At 54.2% G+C, this 23,483-nt stretch overlaps 6 protein-coding genes across 6 annotated transcripts; 2 read left to right on the top strand and 4 right to left on the bottom strand.

Moving 5' to 3' along the window:
- Nucleotides 1–32: 32 nt before the first annotated feature.
- Nucleotides 33–5,629, top strand: MONBRDRAFT_32168 (uncharacterized protein; the record flags this gene model as incomplete). The annotated part of the gene is made up of 23 exons (XM_001745317.1): nucleotides 33–392; nucleotides 916–1,110; nucleotides 1,207–1,246; nucleotides 1,295–1,350; nucleotides 1,439–1,627; nucleotides 1,722–1,814; nucleotides 1,909–1,973; nucleotides 2,058–2,113; nucleotides 2,207–2,254; nucleotides 2,340–2,429; nucleotides 2,492–2,582; nucleotides 2,668–2,772; nucleotides 2,898–3,055; nucleotides 3,164–3,284; nucleotides 3,417–3,632; nucleotides 3,822–3,937; nucleotides 4,028–4,095; nucleotides 4,167–4,246; nucleotides 4,340–4,381; nucleotides 4,557–4,644; nucleotides 4,751–4,845; nucleotides 4,953–5,067; nucleotides 5,246–5,629. 23 exons carry the CDS (start codon nucleotides 33–35, stop codon nucleotides 5,627–5,629), a joined length of 2,871 nt encoding a protein of 956 aa, XP_001745369.1.
- A 281-nt stretch (nucleotides 5,630–5,910) lies between these two features.
- Nucleotides 5,911–6,934, bottom strand: MONBRDRAFT_16627 (uncharacterized protein; the record flags this gene model as incomplete). The annotated part of the gene is made up of 5 exons (XM_001745160.1): nucleotides 5,911–6,002; nucleotides 6,077–6,213; nucleotides 6,400–6,532; nucleotides 6,666–6,781; nucleotides 6,882–6,934. The coding sequence occupies 5 exons, from the start codon at nucleotides 6,932–6,934 to the stop codon at nucleotides 5,911–5,913; spliced, it is 531 nt and encodes a 176-aa protein (XP_001745212.1).
- Nucleotides 6,935–7,541: 607 nt separating this feature from the next.
- Nucleotides 7,542–8,297, bottom strand: MONBRDRAFT_24896 (uncharacterized protein; the record flags this gene model as incomplete). The annotated part of the gene is made up of 4 exons (XM_001745159.1): nucleotides 7,542–7,691; nucleotides 7,939–7,995; nucleotides 8,080–8,180; nucleotides 8,258–8,297. The coding sequence occupies 4 exons, from the start codon at nucleotides 8,295–8,297 to the stop codon at nucleotides 7,542–7,544; spliced, it is 348 nt and encodes a 115-aa protein (XP_001745211.1).
- A 2,730-nt stretch (nucleotides 8,298–11,027) lies between these two features.
- MONBRDRAFT_7705 (uncharacterized protein) lies at nucleotides 11,028–18,130 on the top strand (the record flags this gene model as incomplete). The annotated part of the gene is made up of 19 exons (XM_001745316.1): nucleotides 11,028–11,049; nucleotides 11,351–11,466; nucleotides 11,609–11,722; nucleotides 11,835–11,906; nucleotides 12,136–12,226; nucleotides 12,328–13,307; nucleotides 13,382–13,543; nucleotides 14,093–14,209; nucleotides 14,594–14,777; nucleotides 14,873–14,949; nucleotides 15,053–15,178; nucleotides 15,269–15,573; nucleotides 15,697–15,853; nucleotides 16,229–16,349; nucleotides 16,496–16,666; nucleotides 16,776–17,470; nucleotides 17,548–17,641; nucleotides 17,754–17,896; nucleotides 18,002–18,130. The coding sequence occupies 19 exons, from the start codon at nucleotides 11,028–11,030 to the stop codon at nucleotides 18,128–18,130; spliced, it is 3,876 nt and encodes a 1,291-aa protein (XP_001745368.1).
- An 811-nt stretch (nucleotides 18,131–18,941) lies between these two features.
- MONBRDRAFT_7704 (uncharacterized protein) lies at nucleotides 18,942–20,320 on the bottom strand (the record flags this gene model as incomplete). Its single annotated transcript, XM_001745158.1, has 6 exons — nucleotides 18,942–19,259; nucleotides 19,364–19,461; nucleotides 19,556–19,640; nucleotides 19,873–20,054; nucleotides 20,166–20,213; nucleotides 20,287–20,320. 6 exons carry the CDS (start codon nucleotides 20,318–20,320, stop codon nucleotides 18,942–18,944), a joined length of 765 nt encoding a protein of 254 aa, XP_001745210.1.
- Nucleotides 20,321–21,300: 980 nt separating this feature from the next.
- MONBRDRAFT_532 (uncharacterized protein) lies at nucleotides 21,301–23,035 on the bottom strand (the record flags this gene model as incomplete). Its single annotated transcript, XM_001745157.1, has 4 exons — nucleotides 21,301–21,351; nucleotides 21,459–21,685; nucleotides 21,820–22,149; nucleotides 22,180–23,035. Coding segments are annotated over 4 exons (1,464 nt in total), but the record flags the coding sequence as incomplete, so codon positions are not given.
- Nucleotides 23,036–23,483: the final 448 nt, after the last annotated feature.

Below are 23,483 nucleotides of genomic sequence, written 5' to 3'. Positions count from 1 at the left end.
CTGTCCTCTGTCCTCTGTCTCTGTCTCTGTCTATGTCTCTGTCTCTGTCTCTGTCTCTGTCTCTGTCTCTGTCTCTGTCTCTGTCTCTGTCTCTGTCTCTGTCCTCTGTCTCTGTCTCTGTCTCTGTCTCTGTCTCTGTCTCTGTCTCTGTCTCTGTCTCTGTCTCTGTCTCTGTCTCTGTCTCTGTCTCTGTCTCTGTCTCTGTCTCTCTCTCTCTCTTTCATATCTCTCTCTCTTTCATATCTCTCTCTCTTTCATATCTCTCTCTCTGTCTCTCTCTCTCTCTCTCTCTCTCTCTTTCATATCTCTCTCTCTTTCATATCTCTCTCTCTGTCTCTCTCTCTCTCTCTCTCTCACCTCTCCCTTCATTCATTGCCCATCTTTCTGGAGCAGTGCAGATGCAAGCTGAAGCACAAGCACACACACACACACGCACACAAGACGACCGTGTCGCAGCAGCGTGAACGGCAGCGGGTGGCCTCGCGCTGGATCATCGTCATTGGTCTGCTTATCGATGAATGCGTGCTTCAACCTTGCGTAGCTTGACGTGTTGTTGGACCACTGGGCGTTTCGCTCAGATTAGGATATCATAGCCTCTTCCATCTCCGGCGCGCAGCAGCGCCCTCTCGACCACGACTGGAGCATAGCAAACGTCGTAACGCGCGCAGATCGCGGGCTTGCCCCCAGCTCTCTACGCCAAATTTGATCTTCTGCTTGACCACGCGCCAGCGCTGATCTTCCTTCTTGACTTGGATGTTTTGCATGGAACTTGCGACGCACTGACCTTTCTTGTTGGGCAGAAGCAGATGAGCACGGGTGCTGCGATATGCCGACGCCGGCTCCTCTGGGCGCCCAACGCTAGAGCGACCGATCGCGCCCTTTGTGCTTCACACGCACCCCCTGTTCACTGGACAGCAAATCGTGAAGCTTGACTCCGACACCAGTGCCATGCCAGCGCGCTTCACCCTGTCGGCCCTGATCCTAACTGGGATCGTTGACCTGCTCGCATCCGGGGGCCTCCTTCTCGGTAGCATGCTGCAAAAGAGCGACACGTCTCATGCCATTAACAACCACTATGCCTTCAAGTGTACCTTCAGCGACCTCATGCTGGTCTGTTGTCTCACACTCGCCCCCTGCTCCGGAGCATGTGCTCAGCGCCTCCTCAACAACTCCCCCATCGCGGGTTTTTGTTATTTTTTTCATTAGGTGGCCCTGTGCCGTGGCATCGTGGTTGCAGCAATCGCTGGTTGGACGCAAATCATGCGTTCGGCTCACCCTGCCTGGCGCCGGGCAGGTCTCTTCTGTTGTCTCTTATTTGCCGTGGCCTCAGTCGTCATGAGCGTGACCAAGGTGACTTTTCACTCGCACACTTGCCGGGGGCTTGACTTCGCTCGCTCACGGCACTTACATGCTTCCATGTGTGTGCTTGGGCATGCAGGCTCTCTTGCTGCACAAGAAATGCGTGGCAGAGGATAACTCACTCTGGGGCACCATGCTCGCTCTGGTCATTGCCATTGGCGCGGTGGAGGCCATTCTGTCTATGATCTGCCTAAAACGCTCCTCGCTGTGCATTGCCCCCTCCCCGGGTGCCACAAAGGATGATTTGCTTCTCGTTGAGGATGAACGTGTAAGTTTTTATTGCCATTGTCTTTTGCTCTTCAACCACATGCAGCACTGCATCGACCCTGACACATCTGATCACGCGCACCCAACTCCTCCAGGCGGAAGCGACGGAAAACACACCGCTCCTCCGCAACGACAACCAACCCAAGGCCACTGTTATGCGTCTCCGTGGATTGGTCGGTCTCTCCGAGGTACGCAACACACCTCTATAGCCTGATAGAAAAGTGTCATAGTTCAAACCTCACCCCGTCAATGCCGTCCACGTCTGTGCCTTTGCTTTAATAGAGCGTGGTGGATGACGTGGACCATGTGCCGTCGCGCGGCCCGGTGACTGTTAGCCTACCACAACCGTACGTGGTCCGTGGCCACTGCTACACTGGTCAACCACCCGTGAAACTCTCACGGCTGCTTTTCACCCCTCCCCTTTGCTCCAGGGACTTTGATGGAACCGAACGTCGCTCTTCGGATCGTCGCTCCTCGGATAAGCGTCGTGCGCACCCGTCTACCCTCACCCACCCATGCCGTCTGACCGTCCTGGCACTCTGGGTTTGTTCTTCTCATATATCTTGGCATGTCGCTGCAGGCAAAACGACACGCATGGCCCCAGCCAGTCGAATTACCAAGCAAGCATGTACGCTACCCTGCGCAGCAGCCAGCATTCGTGTGCTGCTCCACATGAATACTGATCTTGCTCCAACTCCCCAAATTCGCCTTAGCTGAACCGGGGAAGCCCGACGTGGGAGAGATAGTCACGGTTGCTGGCAAAGAAATGCGCAAGCCGGTCGTGCCGAGTGAGAAGCCTAAAGGTGCGTAAGATGTGGTTGTGGGGTATGCTTTTTGGATGAGCATGTTTTGTCGCCATTCTCAGCCGTTGGTTTTATGTCCACAGAGACACAAGAAGAAGCAACGTATCGCAAGCGTTTGCATATCATCAACGAGATTGTACAGACTGAGGAGCGGTGAGTGAGGCGCTTGTAGTTGACAACTGTACCTTGCCCCGACCGCGTTCTCACGCACGTGTGCTTCGCAATGGATCCTGCACAGCTACGTCGATGTGCTTGATATGATTATCACGGTGTTTCAGCAACCGCTGGAACAGGCGGCCAATATGCAGCTGGCCCTGCGCGCCTCTTCCATCTCTCAGCGCAGGTATGCAGTGCTGTGGTGTGCGTGCTTGGGCAGGCCGTGACTTGCATCTCCACCGAGGCATCCACCACAGACAATCGTGTCACATTTGCCCTGGTCGAAATCGTTTCTCGGCTCTGAAACACTAGCATCGACTGGACGGGAGGCGAGTATAACATTAGCATTAGTGAGAAGCAAGTCAAAACCATCTTCCTGGAGCTTGAAAGCATTTTCAATGTCAACTCGCGGTTCTTGCTCGAGCTGCTGGAGAGGTTCTGTAACTGGCAACCAGACTCCACTATTGGCGGTTGGTGTGCCTCGCTTGTAGTTTGGCCCAAATGCTTCTGTACAAATTCTCGCAGTTTGCGCAGGATATGGCTGATCGTCCCTCCCACTGCCCCTACCCGACCCACAGACATTTTCCAGCGTTATCTGGGCTTTTTCAAGGTGTACGTCACCTTTGCCAACAACTTTGACCAGGCCATCAGCACCATTTCGCAATGTCGTCGTAAAACCTCTTTTCAAAAGTTTCTCGAGTGCGTTTTAGAAGCTTGCAGGCATCGGCATTTCCAAGTGCCGGTGGCCAGTCTAGGCGTCTCAGGATATTTGCAGGGTTTGGAACTTTTGGCGTTTGGCTGACTTGGTGTCACGATTGATTGATTGTGTAGGGCTTGTTTGGAGCAGCCGCGCTGCAACCGCCTTTGGCTTGACGACCATTTGATCGCACCCATCCAGCGCATCCCGCGCTACAAGCTCTTGCTGACTGATCTTTTGAAGCGCACGCCCGACTCGCATCCCGACTTTCTCCAGCTCCGCCAGGCCCTCGACGGCTTTACCAGCCTGGCTTCGACCATCAACGAGGCCAAGCGCGACGCAGAAACTCGGTATGCGGTAACTTTTTTAGCCCTCTCTTATCGTGCGACCCTTGAAAAGAGTTTTATCCTACATCCTACATTTTGTTGTTGACTTGCACACCAGACTGTGCCTGTGCCTGTGCCTGCGCCTGTGTCTGGTGTTGACGGCACCCACGACTGGCTGCATGCTTGTCTTACGGCTGAACTCGTGCTGCTCAGTTTGCTAACTTTGCAAGTCATGCGTATGGTCAAGCACATGCCACCACTTCAAGACCCCGCGCGCCGTTTCATCAATGACTTTCCTGGGCGATTGCTGCAAGCAGTTCAAACTCCCGGTACGATTCATGCGGTTCAGCTCCGCACGTGCAATCATCCCATGTGGATCTTCATTTCGTTTCATGATATGCCATCCTTGCCTCCGTCAGCTGGCGGTGCCGGTAGCGGGAATGAAGCAGAGGTTGAAACTCAAAAGCCTGGCTTTGTGCTTGTCGAGGTTGGTGCAATTGACAACCTAGCAACTACCGGGGCTTCGTTCGCCCTGACTTACTGGCTGGCTGGCGTTAGAAACACGACGCCGTCATCTACTTGTTCACCGACATTGTGGTTGTGGCCATGCATGAGCGTGTTGAGGGCTTATTGGGCCGGTACGCCTTGCAGGACATGCGCTCTCAAGGCCAAGGATGTGTTGTGTTTTGTCTCACTTGATTGTTTTGGACCTTGGTTTTTTCCCTTAAAAGGACGAGCGAGAAACTCAAGCAGCTGGGGCGCCAAGGCCAAGTGTACGTCTCAGTCCACGCTCCATGGTCCTAAGACCATGCGAGCTGTCGTGGCTCTTTGCTTTTCTTTGCCTTGCAGTTTTGAATCTGTAGCTTAGACACAGACACACATGCAGCATCTGCCCATCTTGTTTGTTATTGCACCTCAAATCTCACGCAAACCTACATCTGAACGCAGAGAGCGTCCCGTGGAGCGAACGCACGACGGTCAAGATATTATTCACAAGTATAAATTTCATTCTCTCTGTAGCCTCAGCAATAGCTCGGTGCGTCTTGAGTGGCTAGACAAAATACTTGAACGACGCTGCGGCCCTCCGCTGCGTGCTTCTGACTATTGTCGCCTTTCTGCTCTGTTGACGTCTTTGGCTTCAGTTGGAAGTGATTTCGCGGGAAAAATGGACTTGCAAGCTCACTCAAGATACAGAAGTTTGCTACTTTCGAGCACCCTCGTTGGATGAAATGCGAATGTACGTTCCGCAACTTGCCCTTTGCAAAAACACGGCACGGTGCCCAGCATGGCCAGACGACAAGATTCACACTCGACGTCATGCCTGACGCTCAAATGCATCAACAGGTTAATACATGCATTCAATGAGGCCCGAAATGAAAACGAAAAGGTCTTGTACTTTCTGCCGTTGGCTGTGGCGGCTGAACGACGAGAGCTTCATCTCACCTTGGCCGATTACACGGTCAGTATTTGAAAGCGCCTTGTTGTGCGCCAGCGCATGGGGTTTCGTCCCCCTTTTTTTTTTTTTTTTCGCCCATGCGTCGACCTGTTCGGTGAAAATATGGGGCTGGTCGGCAACAGATGCCGATCAAGGGAGCATGTGACCGCACTTGCAATAACGAGGTCGTGGCATCGTATAGGCGGATGGGCGCCGGCGAGTATCTCAGCGCAAGCTATCCGAGCAGGTGCAGCCCAAGCTGTCTACCTCAACTACACAACTTGCAGCTGCCGCCGTCGAAGGGGGAGCAGCTACTGATGATGCCTCTGAAGATGCAGCCACTGATGCAGACCGTAACAATACGGCCCAGCAGAGCAAGGAGGAAGCAGCTGGTGATGCAGAAAAGGATGGTCAACGAGGCCACGATACCAGCCTTGATGACAACGAGGGGGCTGACCCACGCATCAGTGCGATATCCACGGCAACCGACTTGACCATCATGTCGGAAGAACCCTCACAAAGAGTGAGCGCTGTCGCCCTGAGTGATTCGGATGCTGAGGAATCAGAAATGCAAGATGATGCCTGAGCGAACAAGTTTAATCGTCTGCTCCAGCTGTGCGCGGGCAGGGCATCCGAGGCTGCCTAGTCTTGTTTGACTTCAACTAATCGACTCACAAATAGGCCCAGGCTTGTTATCCGCCTTCTTTTGATTTTGGCTCTCGCAACTGAACTGTGTACTTGTTTTTGCATGTGCATGACACCGGCTCAACCTTGATCAGCTGTATGAAAACTTGAGTGGGGGGAAAAAAAAAGGGAAAAAGAAAGTTTGGTAATTTCACAGGCGGGCAAACGGCACGTCCAGAGACATCAGTCATTCTCAAGCTCGTAGGGTTGTATCCGCTTCCCAGTTGGCTGCATCAGGCGTTTTTCAGGATCACGTGACAGACTCTTGCGCATATCTGTGGCCCCCGGGCAGCCAGGCATCTGAGTCAGGCAAAAGATGGAAAGGCTGTACGAGATCAAGATGACATACCGTAAGCATCCTCCGAGTTTGCTCCAGAGTAGTACTCGATGACTGTGCGATAGATTTCGTAACCCAGGCCGCGATATAGCTCGACCGCCACGTCATTGGACTTGCGAACGAACAGGTCCACAAAATAGCCGTGGTGCCTGCGCAAGCGAACACCACATGCAAACCTGTGAGCCAGCTCGTGTGCACCACCCAAATCGAACCGATTCCGCGATGTGCCTGTGCACTCCCCCCAACACATGCACAGCTGCTTGATATGCACGTTGGCTTTGTGTTGTATAGAATGTGAGCGAGGCGAGCGGATCTGGACACAGAAAATCACGAACCGATGCTCAGAAATGTCTTCCAAGTCAGCCATGAGTTGCTTGCCAAGACCAAGGCGGCGGTATTCGGGTGCCACTGTCAGGGCTGAGACGTGGCCGTGCCAGTTTTCGCCGACACCTTCGGCCTTGCCCATGACTACAAGAACCAGACGGCGCCGCGCAATGTATCCGTATCGGTGAGGGCTCAGAATCGAAGGCCAGGCACAGGCGCGCCGGTCAATGCGGACGAGCGCAAGCCTGGACGCTTGCACGGAGCCCCACCAACGCACCGTATGCCATCAGAGTCCCCGCTGCACTCTCAGCGACCGTGAAGTATTCGGGCCAGGTGTACATGTACTGCAGGTAAAAGGTCATGTGATAGGTTTCCGTCAGCGGATCCAGGTTTCTATCCAAACCGGAGCAAGTGCAAAATGAGCTCTGGCGCAAACGACGACAGCGCAAGCCGATCAAGCCAGCACGCAAAGGCAACTGCACAATCTTCGTACACTCGATTGAAAGCCCAAAGGTCATCAGCCTTGAAGGGTCGAAGGGTCGTCATCGTCCCGGTTGCTGTCTGATGTTATATGTCGGCGAGCGCTCGATGCGGGCAAATGCAGCGCATCAGCGTAAAACACGAATGCAGTGACAGTTTACAAATTTACAGTTTACCAGTTCAAGGTAAAGCAGACGCGTCAATCACCTCCAGCGCCTTTATGAATATTTTTTATACCACTCATGTTCGCCAACGGTCATACCACATGGAATACACCGGCTCTCGTCCGATCGCCGCAGTTAAGCCATGTTGGGCCATGCTAGTACTATCGTGGGTGACCAGATGGGAATACATGGTGCTGTTGGCCTCTTTTTTTTTTTGCTGCGTTTGGATTTTTTTTTTTTTTTTTGCGAGAGAGACGAGGAAGCATCAGCTAGCCAGCAGATGGGCGTGTTGAGCGCAGGTGATGTGTGCAGTTGGTTCCGCCCATGGCCGAACGGGTGTTTTTCGTTTGCGGCATTGGTATGACATGGCTCGGAAGGTGCTCACAGATTCGATTCGATTGTTATGGCCGTGGCAGGGCCAGGGAAGTCAAGTTTCGGGCCCATCAGGACACGGGCGCAGAGCGCACTAGCTAGGAGAGGGTGTTATCAATGTTTTCTCGGACGGCAGCCTACTTCATGAGGTACCAGATGACGCAGAAGACAGTTACAGCAAAGCCGACGAGATAGCACAGCATTCGACCATTGGTGGAGTTGGCTAAGTTGCCAACTTTGCGCATCGAAATGCCGAGCAGCGAGCCCGCATCATCAAATGAGCCTCCCTGTAAACCAAATGGAAGACGAGATAGACACTGAGCGAGGTGCAAAAAGACAGAGCGAGGTGCAAAAAGACAGAGCGAGGTGCAAAAAGACAGAGCGAGGTGCAAAAAGACAGAGCGAGGTGCAAAAAGACAGAGCAAGGTACAAAACAACGCCAATTTAACCCTATTGATTCCAGTGGGAAAAGCCCGGTCTCCACCCACCCCAAACAAGATTGCCAGTGCCGAGACTGAAGGCTGGGGCACTTACCATGTCGGACAGCATGCTGTTTTGTGATCGCACCTCTTCACCAATATCAATCGTCAACTAATGCATCGAGTCGAAGGTGAACAGCGAGGTGAGTTGACGTGTCGTGCAACGCGTCAGGGCTGCGTAAACGCGCCCACATACGTCCTTGAGCATGGCGACTTTGCTGTGAAGTGCGTCAACTTGGCGATCGTTTTCGGCCTCCAGCATCGTCTCTGTACGCTCAGCGGTGAGCCCGTTGCTGCCTACTACGCACAAATCAGGAGGTTGTTTAGGCTGACGGGTGTCCAGCACGAAATCACATGAGCCCTCATCGGCTCACCTCGGGAGTAGCGCGCCATGTTGTTGGCACGCTTGGCCATGGAGGCGGCGCAAGTTCAGTATAAGATGAGGAGCGATGCAAGCGATGCAAGCTCAAAGCCCCGGTGGTTGACAGTGGCTTGGCTGCGAGGTTGATGTCAAAGACTGCTCGTTCAAAGGTGACGAGATGCGGCAGCGATTAAGTCGATCCCAGGGGCTGAACCAGCAGCAGAACAAGGAAAAAAAAGACCTCAAAGGGGAAGGTCCACGGTTGCAATCACGGCGATGCCTTTCAAGGCCACCAATACGGTAGCGGGCACTCCCAAACGCCACGGCAAGCCTCACTCCACGACCACAGCGGCGACGACAACGACAACGACAACAACAACGACGACGACGACGACGACGACGTTGGAAAGGCGACGAAGGAGGATGACGATGGCTCAAAGGCGTCCAACCAAGCAGAGGCGGGCTTTGCTGGAAAGCAGTTGTAAAATGTCAAAGTTGTCACACTTTCTTTCAGCCCTTTCACGAGGTGAGTGTTTGAAACTTTTTTTTTTTCTGGTTTTTTGGGGGGGTGAGCTGTGAAAAGGGCGGCGGCCAGGGCAGGCAAGGGGGGCGAAAGGATCTGGGTTGAGTTTGGACATACACGCCAAACAGGGGCCTGCTATTTGCTTGGGTCCGTCTTCTGCTCAAATTCTGCTTTTTCTCCCTCACTCGTGGTCTATGGGTGTTACACCACAGGTTCTGGGTCGAACAACGCCTGGCCAAAGCCAGCGTGCTCGTGCTATACCCTGGGCTGGCCTGTGGTAGAGCGGTCATTAAGCTTGATATACGTTACTGCTACAGCAGTTTTTTTGAACAAACAAGGATGGCCCTGTGGCTTCAGCGCGCCGTTCGCGCAGCGGCCCAACCTGGGCCGCTACGAGCGCTGGCCACCATGCACCTGGCTCCTGTGCCAATGATGCCCACTCTTCTCCGGTTCGTGAGATGCCCTGCCTTCGTCAGAGCCTGGTCGGGGATGAGTGCCCTTACTTTTTTGCATGCTCTTGGGGTGCCCGTTGGCTGCTCCTGCTGCTGGGAAACGACGTCCCTTCAGACGGGGCCTGCACGTAGCTCCTGCGCTGCACCACTACAATGACAAGCATGTCGCTCGTCTTCGTGCCAAGGCCGAGGCCAGCGGCAAGAGCCTGCCGATTGAGGCTGATCCATCACAAACGGTACGCTGGTTACCGACCGGGCCACCAGCCAACCCGCCCCGCTGAACCAATTGCTGACGTCGGCTTGCGAACAACCGTCTGCTCTCGTTCCAGGTTTACTATAGCCGCCGCAACATTGATGGGAGCCCATGGAAGCTCAATTTGCTGGCTCGCCAGATCCGCGGTCTGCGCATCGATGATGCTATTGTGCAGATGGATTTTTCGACCAAGAAAGTCGCATCCCACATTGCACAAGTCCTCCGCATCGCTAAGCAAAATGCCAAGGTACACAACAAGATTGAAGACAACAGCAATCTCTACATCCACGAGTCCTACGTTGGCAAGGTCAGTGTTGTTATTCGCCTGCCCTTGTTACGCACCCCATACGAATGCCTGTGCCCTGCCTCTGGCCTCTGCCTCTGCCTGTGGCACTGCGCTGTGGGGATGTTGCAATGCAGCTTCGGCCGGCACGTCCTTAAATCGTGCTGCATTTTGTATGGTTTCATTAGGGTGACTACGGTCGCGGCATCCGCCGTGCCAACCGAGGTCGCTTTTACCGCGCCACCAAGTACGTGACCGCATTGCCAACCCATGTCTTACCAAAAGGGGTGGCACTGATGAGCAGCTTGGCTCTCGTGCTCACCATGTCGCTCTCTTTGATAGGCGAAAGGCACATTATTTTGTTAAACTCCGTCATGGAAGCCCGCCCAAGCCTGACAAGCCCAAGAACCGCTACCACATGGTGACACAACAAGTACTTGAACAGCTGGAGAAGAACCCGCCACGCATCCGCAATTCGCTGGAACAAGAGGCGGCGCGCCTCAAGTACTAGATCCAGCCGAAATGAGAATGCCAAGGTCGTAGTGTTGGTCAAGGGGCTGGCTGCCGCGTGAGCCATACCTGCACCCCATGTTATATTTCTGTTGTTGATGATGGACCAATTAAAACCAAAAAGTCACAAACGTCATGCCCCTCGGCGTGTGCTCTCTCTGCTGCGCCGACACACCCCAGCATACACCCGGATAGCAAGTATGCTCTTGTTGTGCAGAACAAGTAGAATCAGACATGCACAAAAAAAAAGTCGAAAACAAAGAAGATGCAAAGAAACACCAGCGCCTCTCTCTCTCTCTCTCTCTCTCTCTCTCTCTCTCTCTCTCTCTCTCTCTCTCTCTCTCTCTCTCTCTCTCTCTCTCTTTCGCTCTCTCGCTCTCTCTTTCGCTCTCTCGCTCTCTCTCTCTTTCGCTCTCTCGCTCTCTCTCTCTTTCGCTCTCTCGCTCTCTCGCTCGAGTTGCATTTGTGCTGCTGGACCTGCGTGCGCGCGTTGGAGTTGGAGCTGGGGACTGGAGAAACCAGTTCCTTGATCCTAGGGTCAGAGTTGTTACTGACAGGAGAACGCGCGGGAGCTTCGAGTGGAGCTTGGCAGTTTGTAGACTCGAAGCAGCGCGATTCTCCTCGGCCCGGACCTTGTTATTAGCTTTGGGGACTGGGCCGCGTTGGCCGGCTTGCAACAGCAACACTGCTTCTCGCAAGGCCAAAGGGTCAACGCCGCTTCTTCCCAGCGTCGGTCAAGCTGATAATAGCAACGCTGACACCATGAGTGGCCCCTATTTTGACAGTCAGTCACCCATTGTTTGTCGGCGACGGCGCGCAGAGGCCTTGCATGCGTGTCAGGACTGTGCGACGGGTCCGGATGGCAATGCTCACAACGGGTTTTCTTCCTCCTGTTCGATCTCATAGCCTGGGTCCGCGCCCACCATGCCTACAACTCTGATGAGCCGACGGACCTGAACTTTCCCGCGGGTGTGTGCGCCCACCACTCCCCTGTGCTTAGGCTGCTCGTCTATGTCGGCTTGGGCTACGCCGGTTGGCGGCAAGACCCCTCGCAGACTCATGCAACACATGTGGTGTATACACAGGTGCCATCATTCGCATATCCGAGATTGTCAACGATGAATGGCGCAAAGGGGTGCTGGGCGATGAAGAAGGCATTTTTCCCATTTCGTTTGTAGAGGACGTGCCACCGCCAAGCACGGTCAGTGGCTGTTTCAATGCCGAGCACGTGATCAACAGCCCGTCGACACCAGCGCGTTTCAAATCTGGCTGCATTTCTCTCTTCATCTGATCTCATGCTCTGCTTTGACTGGTGCAACACTTTACACATGTTATCTTTTCAGGGTCGCGCTGCGGCCCTGGCAGCTCTCCCTAGCCTGGGCTTGGCCGCAAACGACGAACTGGACCTGCTTGGTCGTCTCCCAGATGGCTCTTACATTGCCACTGCCAAGGGCAAGGTATTTTTTCTTATGTTGTTGCTGCTGCTGCTGCTGCTTCAGGGCCACTTTTCGATTGGGCTGGTCAGCCTTTGAACTCAATTTTGACCCTGATTTTGTTGGTTCCTTCCAGCGTGCCAATGTTGCACCGCAAGATATCGCCGTCACTGTCTCCCTTCCGCCCAAGGCACGGGCTCTCTTTGATGTAGGTCTTGTCGAGTCTGTCAAGTAGCGCCGTCTCGTGGCTAGCTCACCAAAGCGCGACTCCTCATGACGGATTTCGCTCCACTTACCTAATTTTCCATTTTTTCTATTGCTTTTTGTCTTCTTTTGACTCTCTTGATCATCCAAATCGTGTGGTACAAAAGTATGATGCCGCCGTAGAGGATGATTTGCCCTTCAAGGCGGGTGATGAGGTGATTCTCATTCAGCAGGTTGATGATCAGTGGTTTCGTGGCTTTGCCCACGGCCGCATGGGGCTTTTCCCGAGCAATTTTGTTGAAGTACTCACTTCTCTGGAAGATGGTAAGCGCTGACAAACCCCTAAGGCTGTAGGCTCGGCATCATCGAACCTTCCCGTGTCCTCTGCTCATCGATTCGCGTGCACTAATATCTCAAACTTGCAGTGCGACCCAACGTCATGTCAGCCTCCCGACGCAAGGCTCGCCCCCCCTCAGTCGCGCCGCCCGCGCCAGCTGCCGCACCTCCGGCCCTGGCCCCGGCGCCAGCGAGCCAGAAACTGCCGGAGCCTCGCGCGGCACCTAGCAGCAGCTCGGCTCGCCTCAGTGTGGCAGCCGATGCCGGTGCCCGTCGACAATCTGTCTCAAAGCCAGGCCGGCCTCAAAAAGAGCCGTATGCCGTTGCTTTATTCGATTACGATGGCGATCAGCCTGAAGACCTTCAGTTCTCCAATGGAGATGTCATCATCCTAACCAAGCGCATCGACGATCAATGGCTGCGCGGATACCGTTACAAGGACCGCAGCCGGCATGAGGGCATATTTCCCTCCGTCTTTGTGCGCGTGGATCGTTCGATCACAAGTTCCAACAGCGGTATGGTGGCCTCCACGGCAGATCGCCGGCGAGCCACTTTGTCACAGAAGCGCCAGTCTGCTCTGGGATTGGGCAAGCAAGCCGCTCCACCCAAATCCTCAAGATTGGCACCCATTCGTGCCCCACCACCACCATCAGCACGAGGTGGCGGGGGTGCTGCAGCGCCGCGCCGCAAGCCCGGGCCACCGGCCCCAAGGGTCACCACGGCTGCTGCCCCCGCCCCCGCCCCCGCCCCTCCAGTGGCTACTGCTCCTCCTCCTGCTAAGGCTTCTTCCCCCGCGCCTGCACCGACCCCTGCACCGGCGCCGGCTCCAGCCCCTACGCCGGCCCCGGTCAAGACTGCTGCGCCCGCACCAAAGCCCCGACCAAAGCCCAAGCCTCGTGCGCCCGGGCCCCCGGCCAAGAACTCAACTGCTCCAACTGTGACACCCGCGCCTGTGCCCCGCAATGTCGTGGATTCGGCGCCGCTTCGGCCCAGAGCGCGCCTCGCTTCTGAGAGCAAACCAAACCGCAACTCAGTCACGCCTCGTGCTGGTCCACCTCGCGCTGTCCCTGTAAGCCATCGTCAACCCTTGCATGTCCCTTCATCCCGTCACAACTCATATTGCCCGCATTCCCGCACTGGTAGCGTGCTGCTCCCGTCCGTGCGCAACCCCCACCACCCGCACCAACCCCTGCCACGAATTCATCGGCGCTCTCAGCGCGCCTCCAAGCAAAGGAACTGGAAGTTAAATTGCGCGAGGCCCTCGACAAGGAAGCTGGTCTCGAAAAGTTTGTGCTTGCTATGCAGGTGAGTCTTGCGCCAATTTTTTTCCCAACAACTTTGTGGATGCGCATCAACCCATCTGCGCCCCCTTCATGTGTCCTGATGTTCAGGAGCAACCCGAGGCATTCACTCCCGAGCAGTGTCAGGAGACGGAACAGCTGCTGCAGCAAGCGAGCCGTGACGTTGCAGAGCTTCAGGACCAACTCGACACGCTTGAGGATATGCAAGGCAAGTTCTCCTGCACAGGGCTTGCACCCATCCCACTTGTCGGGAAAGAAAGAACTGCCGTCATCATGGGATCGGGTCATCATCGTATCGGTGGCATCATCGTGGCGTAGGTGATCAACTGCAGCGTGATAGCTCCGATGAAGACGCGGAGGAAGAGGTTACCAGCCACCGTGCGGTTCGGCGTCACCATGATCTTAGTGATGATGATTTGGATGAACTCAAACAGCGCCTTCAAAAACTGCACTCGGAAATTAAAGTGAGGGATACTCGACGTTGCCATCAACGCAAGGACCAGGCCTGCACTGTGTAGCCATACCATGACTTTTGCACGGATGTGACGTGTAGGCGAAGGAAAAGGATTTGGTCATGGCCAAAAAGGAGGCTGCAGCCGCCAACAAGTTGGCTAAACTGGCTCAAGTTGCCCAACAACAACAGCAAACAGGCCTAGGCAACCTGGACACGGTAAGTCCTGTTTGGGTTTGAGCCTTGAACGACAAACTCAATGACTTGTTTTATTTTTTGTGTCCTTTTTTTTTTTTCCTCACTTGGGACAATACCCAAATCGCACCATCCATGTTGCAAATGACAATCAACATTAGGTGGAACAAGAAGCGCGAACGCGAATGCAGGCCATGGCAGAACAGGAAACTCGTCTTGAAAGTTTGAAGCTTGAGCGTGACAACCTGATTGAACGGGTAAGACACGAAATGCACATGCCTGCACTCTGCATAATTCATCACTTCTTTCATCCGAGCTGGCAGGCTCCCTTGGATTGATTTCCCTTCCCTACGAATTCATCTTCTCACCTACCTGCTCGCAATGCCACTCAAACTCTGGCTCTGATAGGTGCCTGAAGATAGCTTGGAGCCAGATTTGCGTGCCAGCTTGGCGGAAGTCTATGCAGCACAGCGCCAGGATGAGGCTGATGCTTCAAGCAAAGCCAAGCGGGCCGCTCAGCGCGTCAAAGTGCTCAAGGAGCTTTGCGAGACCGATGCCGATTTTGTCAACGACCTCTGGGTGTGCAAGGAGGGTACGACTGCCCCGTTCGCTGTCGGCGACCATTCGTTGTGTCGCACCACGTCATATGTCGCGCGTCCGCCTGACTGTGACTGTAACAACTTGCAGCCTACATCGATTCAGATGTCGCCCTCGTCCTGAACGATACCTTTGATTGCGAGCGGCTCTTTGGCAACTATGAGCAGGTATGCCCACAGCCGTCCTGTTTTCGACTTTTTCAGCGTTCTCGTATTGCACGAGCCTTAATGGTGTCCTTGCCACGCCAAACTGACCGCTGCGCATTTGCAGTTGCTAGATGCGGTGACGGCGTTGAATGACCGCTTGCAAGCTGAGCGACGCCTAGCAACGGAGAAGCAGCAGATTGGCATGGCATTTTGCGAACACATGGAACAATTGAAGGCCGTTTACGTCGATGTACGTTGCTTTCATGACTTTACCTTCAATGATCGACATGCATCTTGTATGTACCACAGCTGACCGATGCCACCTGTACCTCCCCCAAAGTATTGTTGTAATTATGACGATGCCTCAGCGCTGCTAGCCGAGTACATGGCTGATCCAGGGCACAAGGCTGCGTTGGATGCCTGTCATCGACTCACCAAGGACCGCACGCAATGCTGGGATCTGGGCACCATCTTGATCAAACCGGTGCAGCGCGTGCTCAAGTATGCGCTCTTACTACAGGACATGCTGCGCAACACCGAGCGCGATCACCCCGACTATGTCATGCTTTCTACTGCCGTGGACCGCGTCAAGGTGGTGGCCTCGAGCATTAATGAGGGTAAACGGCGCAAGGAATTGGTTGAGCAGTACGTTTCTGGCATCATCAGTCTTGGTTGCTTCGACGCTCGAGTATCGTCGTGGTGAGGAATGGGTGTATTTATGCTGGCGCTGCCAAGCTTATATCAACTTGATGTGGTGATTGAACTTAGATACAAGGTTGGTGGCAAAAAGCGCCAGGTGTGGCATGGTGCGGTAAAGAAAGCTACCCGCCTGAATCAGAAGCTTTTCCATAAAACTGAGAGGGAAGATCGCCAGGACTTCAAGGAGTTTCATCGCTCCGAGGACCGGGTCAAGATGATGGAGCAGGTCAGTGCTGACTGAACATTTCTGCTACCCGAACGCGAGAAAAAGTATGGCTCCTGCGGATTGTACGGATTACTGATCTTAGCCGATGTGGTACACATCTGCAGGCGGCACGAAAGCTTCAGCGCAAGGCAAGCGAGTACACCGTGGGCATTAAAAAGCTTGCTGAAATGTTTCTTGACGTGGCGTCAACGATGAAGGTCCGGCGAAGATGGCTGGCTCATACTTGGGAATACCGCAGTGCCTCATGGCTAGACGTGACACCACATTCTGTGTGCCCCGGCCGCTCGAGCGTCCCTTGGCCCTCCGTGCACACTCGTGAGTGCACTGTCGACCTGACCTGACTCGATGCATGCGGGGGGGGTTTGTTTGCTACAGAACATGTATTCTGAGCAAGAGTCGCTCGTGCCACCCTACATGCGGGACGTGGTCAAGGCGGCGCGCTTTATGAAGGAGGAGGCAGGCCGCCTCGAAGACAACGTTGAGTGCCGCGTTCAAGGTTAGTGCCGTTTGACCGAACTTCATGGAATTCAGATCTAGAAGCATGGATCTGACTTGGGGGATTGAACACCGGCGCTTGATACGGTGATTGTCAGCTCATGCCCGTGTGGTAAACTCTCTCATCTCGTCTGCGCCGCATGGCAGAGCCCATGACGCGGCTACTGTCGTTTTTTAAACAGCCATACTTGCTGATTGATAAGCGACGGGTTAAGAAGCTCGACCACGACGTCATCTTTCGTCAGCTCAAAAAGGCTCGCGATGATAAGCGCGCCGCCATCATGAAGGAGCTGAATGCTGCAGAAAAGACCTTCCATGGTATGTTGTGGGCTCATAGGTTTGAGCGTGTACAGTGCTTTGTAATCAACCCAGGCCCAAGCACGGTCCTCAGGTTGCATTTAATTCTTGCTGCGTTAACCTCGCATAGCTTTGGATGACGAGCTGACCCAGGAGTTGCCGCGGTTTGCCGACCTCGGCGAACATCTCATTACACGTTCCCTCAGCGGCTTCTTGACCATGGAGCTGACTTTTGCGCGCAATGCCTTGGCACAGCTTCAGGCCATTCAATTTCCGCGCGAGCTGCCCAGTAGCAAGCTCATTGACTTTTGTGCCACCGTCCATCGGGTGGTCATGATGGAGCTAACGAGCTTGAGCATGGTTCCGCGCACCGTTGCCACTGCTTTCAACATTGCGGCACAGCCTCAGGTTGCGCGTGGCAAGAAGGGTGGCACCTATGACTCAGTTCTTCGCTCTGCCAATTCTCCCTACGCCCAAATGCGTGCCCCAACTGACGTTGAACCAACTGGTACACCTACCGGTCGTCCCTCACGCACTGACTCGATGATGTCCACGAGCTCGTCTGCGAGCGCCTACGACCACATTCCGGCATCGGGCGCGCCCGCGGCCTCGTCGACACCGGCTCACCCAAAACCCAAGCCCCAGCCTCAGGCTAAAGCAGCCCCTGTGCCTGTGCGCCGCGTGCCAGAACCAGAACCAGAACCAGAACCAGAACCGGAACCGGAAACCGAACCGGAACCGGAGCCAGAGGCCGAATTTGTGTCTGCTGTCGGCCGGGCGATCGCATCGCACTATTTTGAATCAACGGATCCAGCAGAGCTCGAGGTGTGTGCCTTGAATACCCTCAACTTGCCCGCCTGCGTTCAATCTCACCACTGTGTTGTCATGTCTGTTCCTTGCAGCTCGAAGTGGGCACGGAAGTGGACGTTCTGTCATTCCAGGACTTGGAGGGTAATGCAGAATGGTGGCAATGCCGTTCCGACGATGGCCGCGAAGGTGAGGCTGTCTAAGCTCAGGCTTGGATACTGTTTGCACACAAGGCTGGTTTCTGCCACAAGCGCGTTGGCTGTGTGCTGACTGCGCGATCATCGTGTTGCATGTGATGCAGGCTTTGTCGCAGCCAGCTTCTTGGAGTTGTTGGAAACGTACATTCAGGAGGACCCTGCAACCGTCGTATCCCGGTCAAAACCCGTTCTGGGACAGGTCAAAGTCCTGTACGAGTGCGAACCTTCCTCTGAGGAAGAGCTAGCGGTGTGTTGCTGGCCTGCCATGCTCGCCCCACCGTAAACCCTTTTGGCAGCGCTAATTGCCAGCGATTTGCCACCCATTCTCACCTGCCTACGCTGTGTTCTATAGTGTGCGGAAGGCGACGTGCTCGACATCTTGTCACGCACGGATCCGGCAGGAAACACTGACTGGATGTTTGCACGCACTGCAGATGGCCGCGAAGGCTTTGTCCCGGCAAACTTTGTGGAGGATTTGTAGCGCTCACCTCACCTCACCTCAAAACGCGTCCGAAAGCTCACGCAACCTGACCCATCTTCCAGATACTGCTTCAAATCGAAATTTACATCCAGCTGAGCCTCTGTGCCCATGCTGAGCTGTGTAAATCACCATCACCATCGCCACATACACCTTTTTAACAATTGCAGAGGAGAGAGCAATTGCTCAGGCAGGCTAAAAAATGAATGAAACCAAAACGAAGAGTGGCAAAAAACACACGGAAAAAAAAGAAAATCATCTTTGAGTCGAGAATGAGATGTCAACTCCGGCACCGGTTCATTTGCTCTTCTTGGTTGTGCTCGTCTTTTTCGCTGGAGGTTTCTTGCTGGCTGCCTTTGCAAACGCCGCCATGATACCAACACAGCCTTTCGGAGCGGTAGCTACCGCGACCTAAGAGGAAAACAAAGGCAATTACACATGAAAGGAGTGCGAAACGATGTGAAAGAGCAATGCACTCTGATCAAGGGCACTGTGTTGATTCCTCTCTGATTGACTGAATTAATGGGCAGGAATGTTCCTTGAATTCGTGATTACCTTTTTGGCCTTTTTGGCCTCCACTTTTGAATAGTCTTCCAGGGGCGCCAGACCAGCATACTTGCCACCATCGCCAGACGCCGCAGTGGGTGTGCGCTTTGCGCGGCTGCTCACTTCAAGTCTGTCCCGGCACCGACCATACAGATTCAAGCCGTGAGCGATTGAAGCGTTGGGTCTACCGCGAGGTGCTAGTCAGCTTACCCAAGCTCTTGTTGCAAGCGCACAAGCAAGTCCTTGGACACATATTCTCCCAGCATGCCTAGGGTGAAGTGTTTCCAAGATGCATCGATATGAACGGTGATCGACTTCCAGAGGCCTGGTCGTGTATGGTCAATAACGCAATACCGGCAGCATAGCTGTAGCGTTGGCGGGCAGTGACATTGCTTGGGGTGCTTATCGCCTTGAAGGAGGCGCTGGCCACGCCTGAAGGTGTGATCTGTGAGCCAGCCCGATCGAGTTCATGAGAAACCTTTGATGGGCAGGGAACGGTGTTGAACAGGCCCTCCAGACTCGTGCGCTTGAGCCAGTTCAGCAGACATACCTCGTTGGCAGCGATGCCATCGGCCATTGTATCCAGCTAGGGAAGCGTGTCAGAGATCAGAAGAAGATTGAGTAGCGTGCAAGGCATTTGAAAAGCCCATCGGCTGTATTGAAGAGGGGCCAAGAAGCCACGAGGGATACCTTGGCGATTAGCCACTGCAGCAATTTGGCATCATTAATGCGATAAACACGGAAATCATCGTCCCCCTTGGCATCACACACCAAACTCAGCATGGCATCTGCGGACATGTCAGCTTGGATTGAGCCAACACCGCTTCGGCGCGACGGGCATACCAATCGCATTGGATTTGCAAGCAGGCTGCGATGACATACCCAGTTGAGGCACATGCTCAAGGCGCGTCACCGCCGGGTTTTCAGGGTCGTGGAAGATGTTGTCAGCTGTGGTGAATTGTTCATCCTAAGGGAAATGCACATGTTTGATGCAAATAAGCACCGCTCACCAAGACAGTACGAAATGATGACACATTTCGGAAGCGCGGGCGGATCAAGCTTGGGCACGAAAGACAAAAGGCAAGTAAGCTTGAATGCACGAACCGCAGGGACAGCTCTCATGAGTACGGGTAGCATGAGAAAGAGGGGGTCGATCGGCGCTACAAATAAGAGACGGCCATCTAGCATCGTGGCGGTACCGGCCGCGTGAGCACTTGCCGAGCCCTCGGACGCAGACAGTCATCGTCAGGGCAAAAGGTGGTCATGGCACCTGATTGAACACGCTTCTCAAACAGCCAGGAGCGTGGGGTGCCATTGTCGACTTGGATCAGTTCGTAAAGGCGCTTGCTGCTTTTATCTTGACCGTAAAACTGGCGCTTGCCTGATGAACCGGATAACAGTCAACCGTGCATGAGCAACAGACGCGCCTGAGCGCAAAGGGACGTGCTTTGCCTTGAGCCGCAAGCAACATTCTCCTAATGACTGGCCTCACCTGAAGCTGGATTAGGAAGGTTAAAGACTTCAAGTTCATCCACGACACCTGCGGGCAAAATTCCGTCTTGTGACGAGGGACTGAGGCACGCTCGAGCCAGCATCGGGTGGGCATGACGTACTAGGCAAGACGACGGGGAGCGTCACGCGCGCCATGGCAAGCCGTTGTGTACACGTCTGAGACGAGAGATTTAAAAAGCCCTGACTTTAATCACGAAGACCACTGAAGCTCGCTGGCTCTTGCCCAGCGTGCTTTGTGAAGCACCGTGTAGGAGGCGCTGGGTGTGATATGACGCAGAATGACTGGCTGTCGACTTTGTTAACTCAACATTGGACGGCATGCATGGAAAAAAAAAAAAAAGTAACGGCTAGTTTGCATTGCGTTGTCTGACAAGCTGAGCTCAAGTTCTTTTTTTTTTTAGGGGGGATTTTGGCTTTTTTTTTTTTTTTTGTGCGTGTGCTCAGTCCGTCTCCTCTGTCTCTGTCGCTGTCTCTGTCTCTGTCTCTCGCTCCATGCTGATTTAGTTTGTCGACTCGGCACACTCTTAAACTCTTTAAATACAAAAGTCATGTATGTGTGAATGATCTTTAGCATTCCTCCTTGTGTTTCAAAAGTACCCACAACTTCGGCGGTCCATATGGTGTGTCAGGAAGACATGCGTTTGCTAGTCTGGTGAGGAGGCCGCGCTCGCTCGCTCGCTCGCTTGATAACTTGCATGTTGATAATAACATTATTACCAGTATTATGTGATTTTATCATATTAGTTGCCGACGACAGGGGGTGCGCCGATCACAGGGTGGTTGACACAAGGATGTCAAGCCCTGGCACGCGAATGGTACATCGACCATGTTCCCATCCCATCGCTTCATCCACACACCGTATCATGTCGTTGCACTTGAGAAAATGTCCGCAGGCAAGCTCAACATCTGTCTCAAACAAATGAACGAACGGATGTTGATTTTGTGTTTAACAAGATGCCTATCCAATTGGGTAAAGCTGAAATGTAAGCATGGTGTCGGTCGAAAACCCCTCAGTGCGATGAGTGAAGCTCGCCGGAACGCTTAGCATGACGACGAGCCTCGCGCTCGCGCATCTTCTCCAAGTGTCGAACAGCTGACATGCGGTCCTCCTCGGTAATTTCCAACCAAGGATGACGCAGAGACAAGGCGGCTGTAGCCCGTCGCACCTGCAAGCACGATGACAAGGTGAGCATTGATCAAGGGAGAATGCTCTCTTGAAAAGATGGCGCGGTGACTGTGAGGCTCGTCGGATTCAAGCCGCGGAAGAACGTACCGGGCTGACATCAAGCATGGGCAGCATGAAGGACTGCAATGCCTCTGCCTCGCTTGCATCAAAATTATATTTTTCACAAAGGACGTTGTAGAGGGGCCAGGAGCGTAGCTCCTTGATGTGCAGAAGCTCCTTGCCTCCCTTGGCAAAGATTCGGCGCGAGTTGCTCCCAGACAATGCGATGAAAGAGGGAATGGGACCAAGTAGCTCGGTGATCAATGCCACGTGATCTATCCAATCACAACCACATTCAAGAGTTATATATGGGGCGAACGAAGGGGTGGAGAGAGGGAGAAGAGGGAGAAGAGAGAGAAGAGAGAGAAGAGAGAGAAGAGAGAGAAGAGAGAGGCCGTGGCTGACAAACCTTCGTCCCGGCTAAAGTCTCGGCCCTTGCGCGGTTCAAAGAGGTAATCGCCAGTGAGCAGCTCAAAAGTCATGCAAGCAACGCTCCAGACATCGGCAGAGGTGTCATAGGGGGCTCCCAACAGCACTTCAAGTGATCGGTATTGGCGGGTTTGGATCACGTTGGCAAAGTGCTGGTCAACCCAGCATGCATTGCCCAAGTCAGCAATCTTGACATCGCACGACTCGAGAAACTGCATGTCATGCAACTTCTCTCGCCACGTCCCTGGAAATAACGTTCCCCAAAGCAGCAGATACCAGGGGTGGGCACGTGTGAGTGGTGCCAAATGCACTCATGGGGGCAAAACATGGCAGCACGTACTTAGTGTGGGCTTGGACACAACAGCTGTGGCATTGGCATCTGGGTCGCCGGAAGCATCAGGGCTGGCTTCGGCCGCACCGGCCTTCCTTTCTGAAGCGTCATCGCCGGGGCTGCCGGCATCACCGCCGCTGACTGGGGGCTGGGTTGTGGTCGGCTTTTCAGCGTCATCGGCGGCGGCGGCGGCGGCGGACGGTGCTTCGCCATCACCAGAAGCCAGCTTGCCTTGTTGACGGCGACGGCGGTTCTTTTTCTGAGTTTTATTGAGGGCGGCACCTGGCGTGGCAGGACCACGTTCATGATAGGTTTCCAGAGCGTTTTTGCCCATCAGGGAAATCTCTTCTTCAGTGAGGAGGACAAGAATGTTTTCGGGCTTGATGTCAGTGTGAATGATGGTGCATTTCGTGTGCAGATAGTCAAGGCCCTCGAGGACCTGGCGCACGATGCGCTTCACGAGCATGCGGGGTAAACCACGGTAGTGAAAGCACTTGATGAGTTTCAGAAGCGTGCAGCCGAGTAGCTCGGTAGCCATTGCCACGTGAGTGCCGTTTGTACCGAAAATGGCAAAGTCATCAATGAGCTGAATCACACGGTTGCGGCCTCGCGCTGTTTTGTCAGTGTCACGAACGGCGCGCAGCAGCTTGATCTCATCTTCAGCAGCCTCGGTGTAATGAGAGGCGCTCTTGACAATTTTGAGGGCCCCATAGTGGGAGCGGGTGGTGTCATGCACAAGCCACACGGTGGAAAAGTGACCCCAGCCAAGCTTCTTGATGATGCGGTAGCGCTGCTTAAAGACATCGCCATAGTTGAGGGAGTGGTAGCCTCCATGCTTATATTCGGCGGCTGATTCCGTATCCTCGGCTTCATCCGAGTCGACAGCATAGTCGCCCTTGTGAAATGAAGATGGGAGCTGAGCTGAGGGACTGGATCGGCCACCGGCTTCATCTTTGGGCCCACTCTCGCCGCTCTCGAGCAGCGCCGCCATAGAGGGGCGCTGGCTTTCAAGGTCTGAGGTGATTGGTGACGTGACACCGGATTTACGCAGGTCCACGGCCTCGTCCAAAGCTTGGCGGGACGGCGCATGGGCCAAGCGGTGCTTGTGGGATTTGCTTGTATCGTCGGCCATGTTGCCGATGGGAGGGAAGGGGGCGCCTGGTCCCGATGTTGTGTCCCCAACACCGGCGACGGCCGCGGACCCTGCACTAACCCACCAAGACAAGAGCCCAGGCAAAAAGCACTTCTTCCCACACCCCAACCACTCAAGCCAAGAATACGGACGGGAAAAAAGTGGCGCGACCGGATGACCA

Source organism: Monosiga brevicollis, genomic scaffold, assembly GCF_000002865.3.
Source record: "Monosiga brevicollis MX1 MONBRscaffold_8 genomic scaffold, whole genome shotgun sequence".
Classification (NCBI taxonomy): Eukaryota; class Choanoflagellata; order Craspedida; family Salpingoecidae; genus Monosiga; species Monosiga brevicollis.
This window is presented reverse-complemented; position numbering and strand designations above follow the sequence as displayed.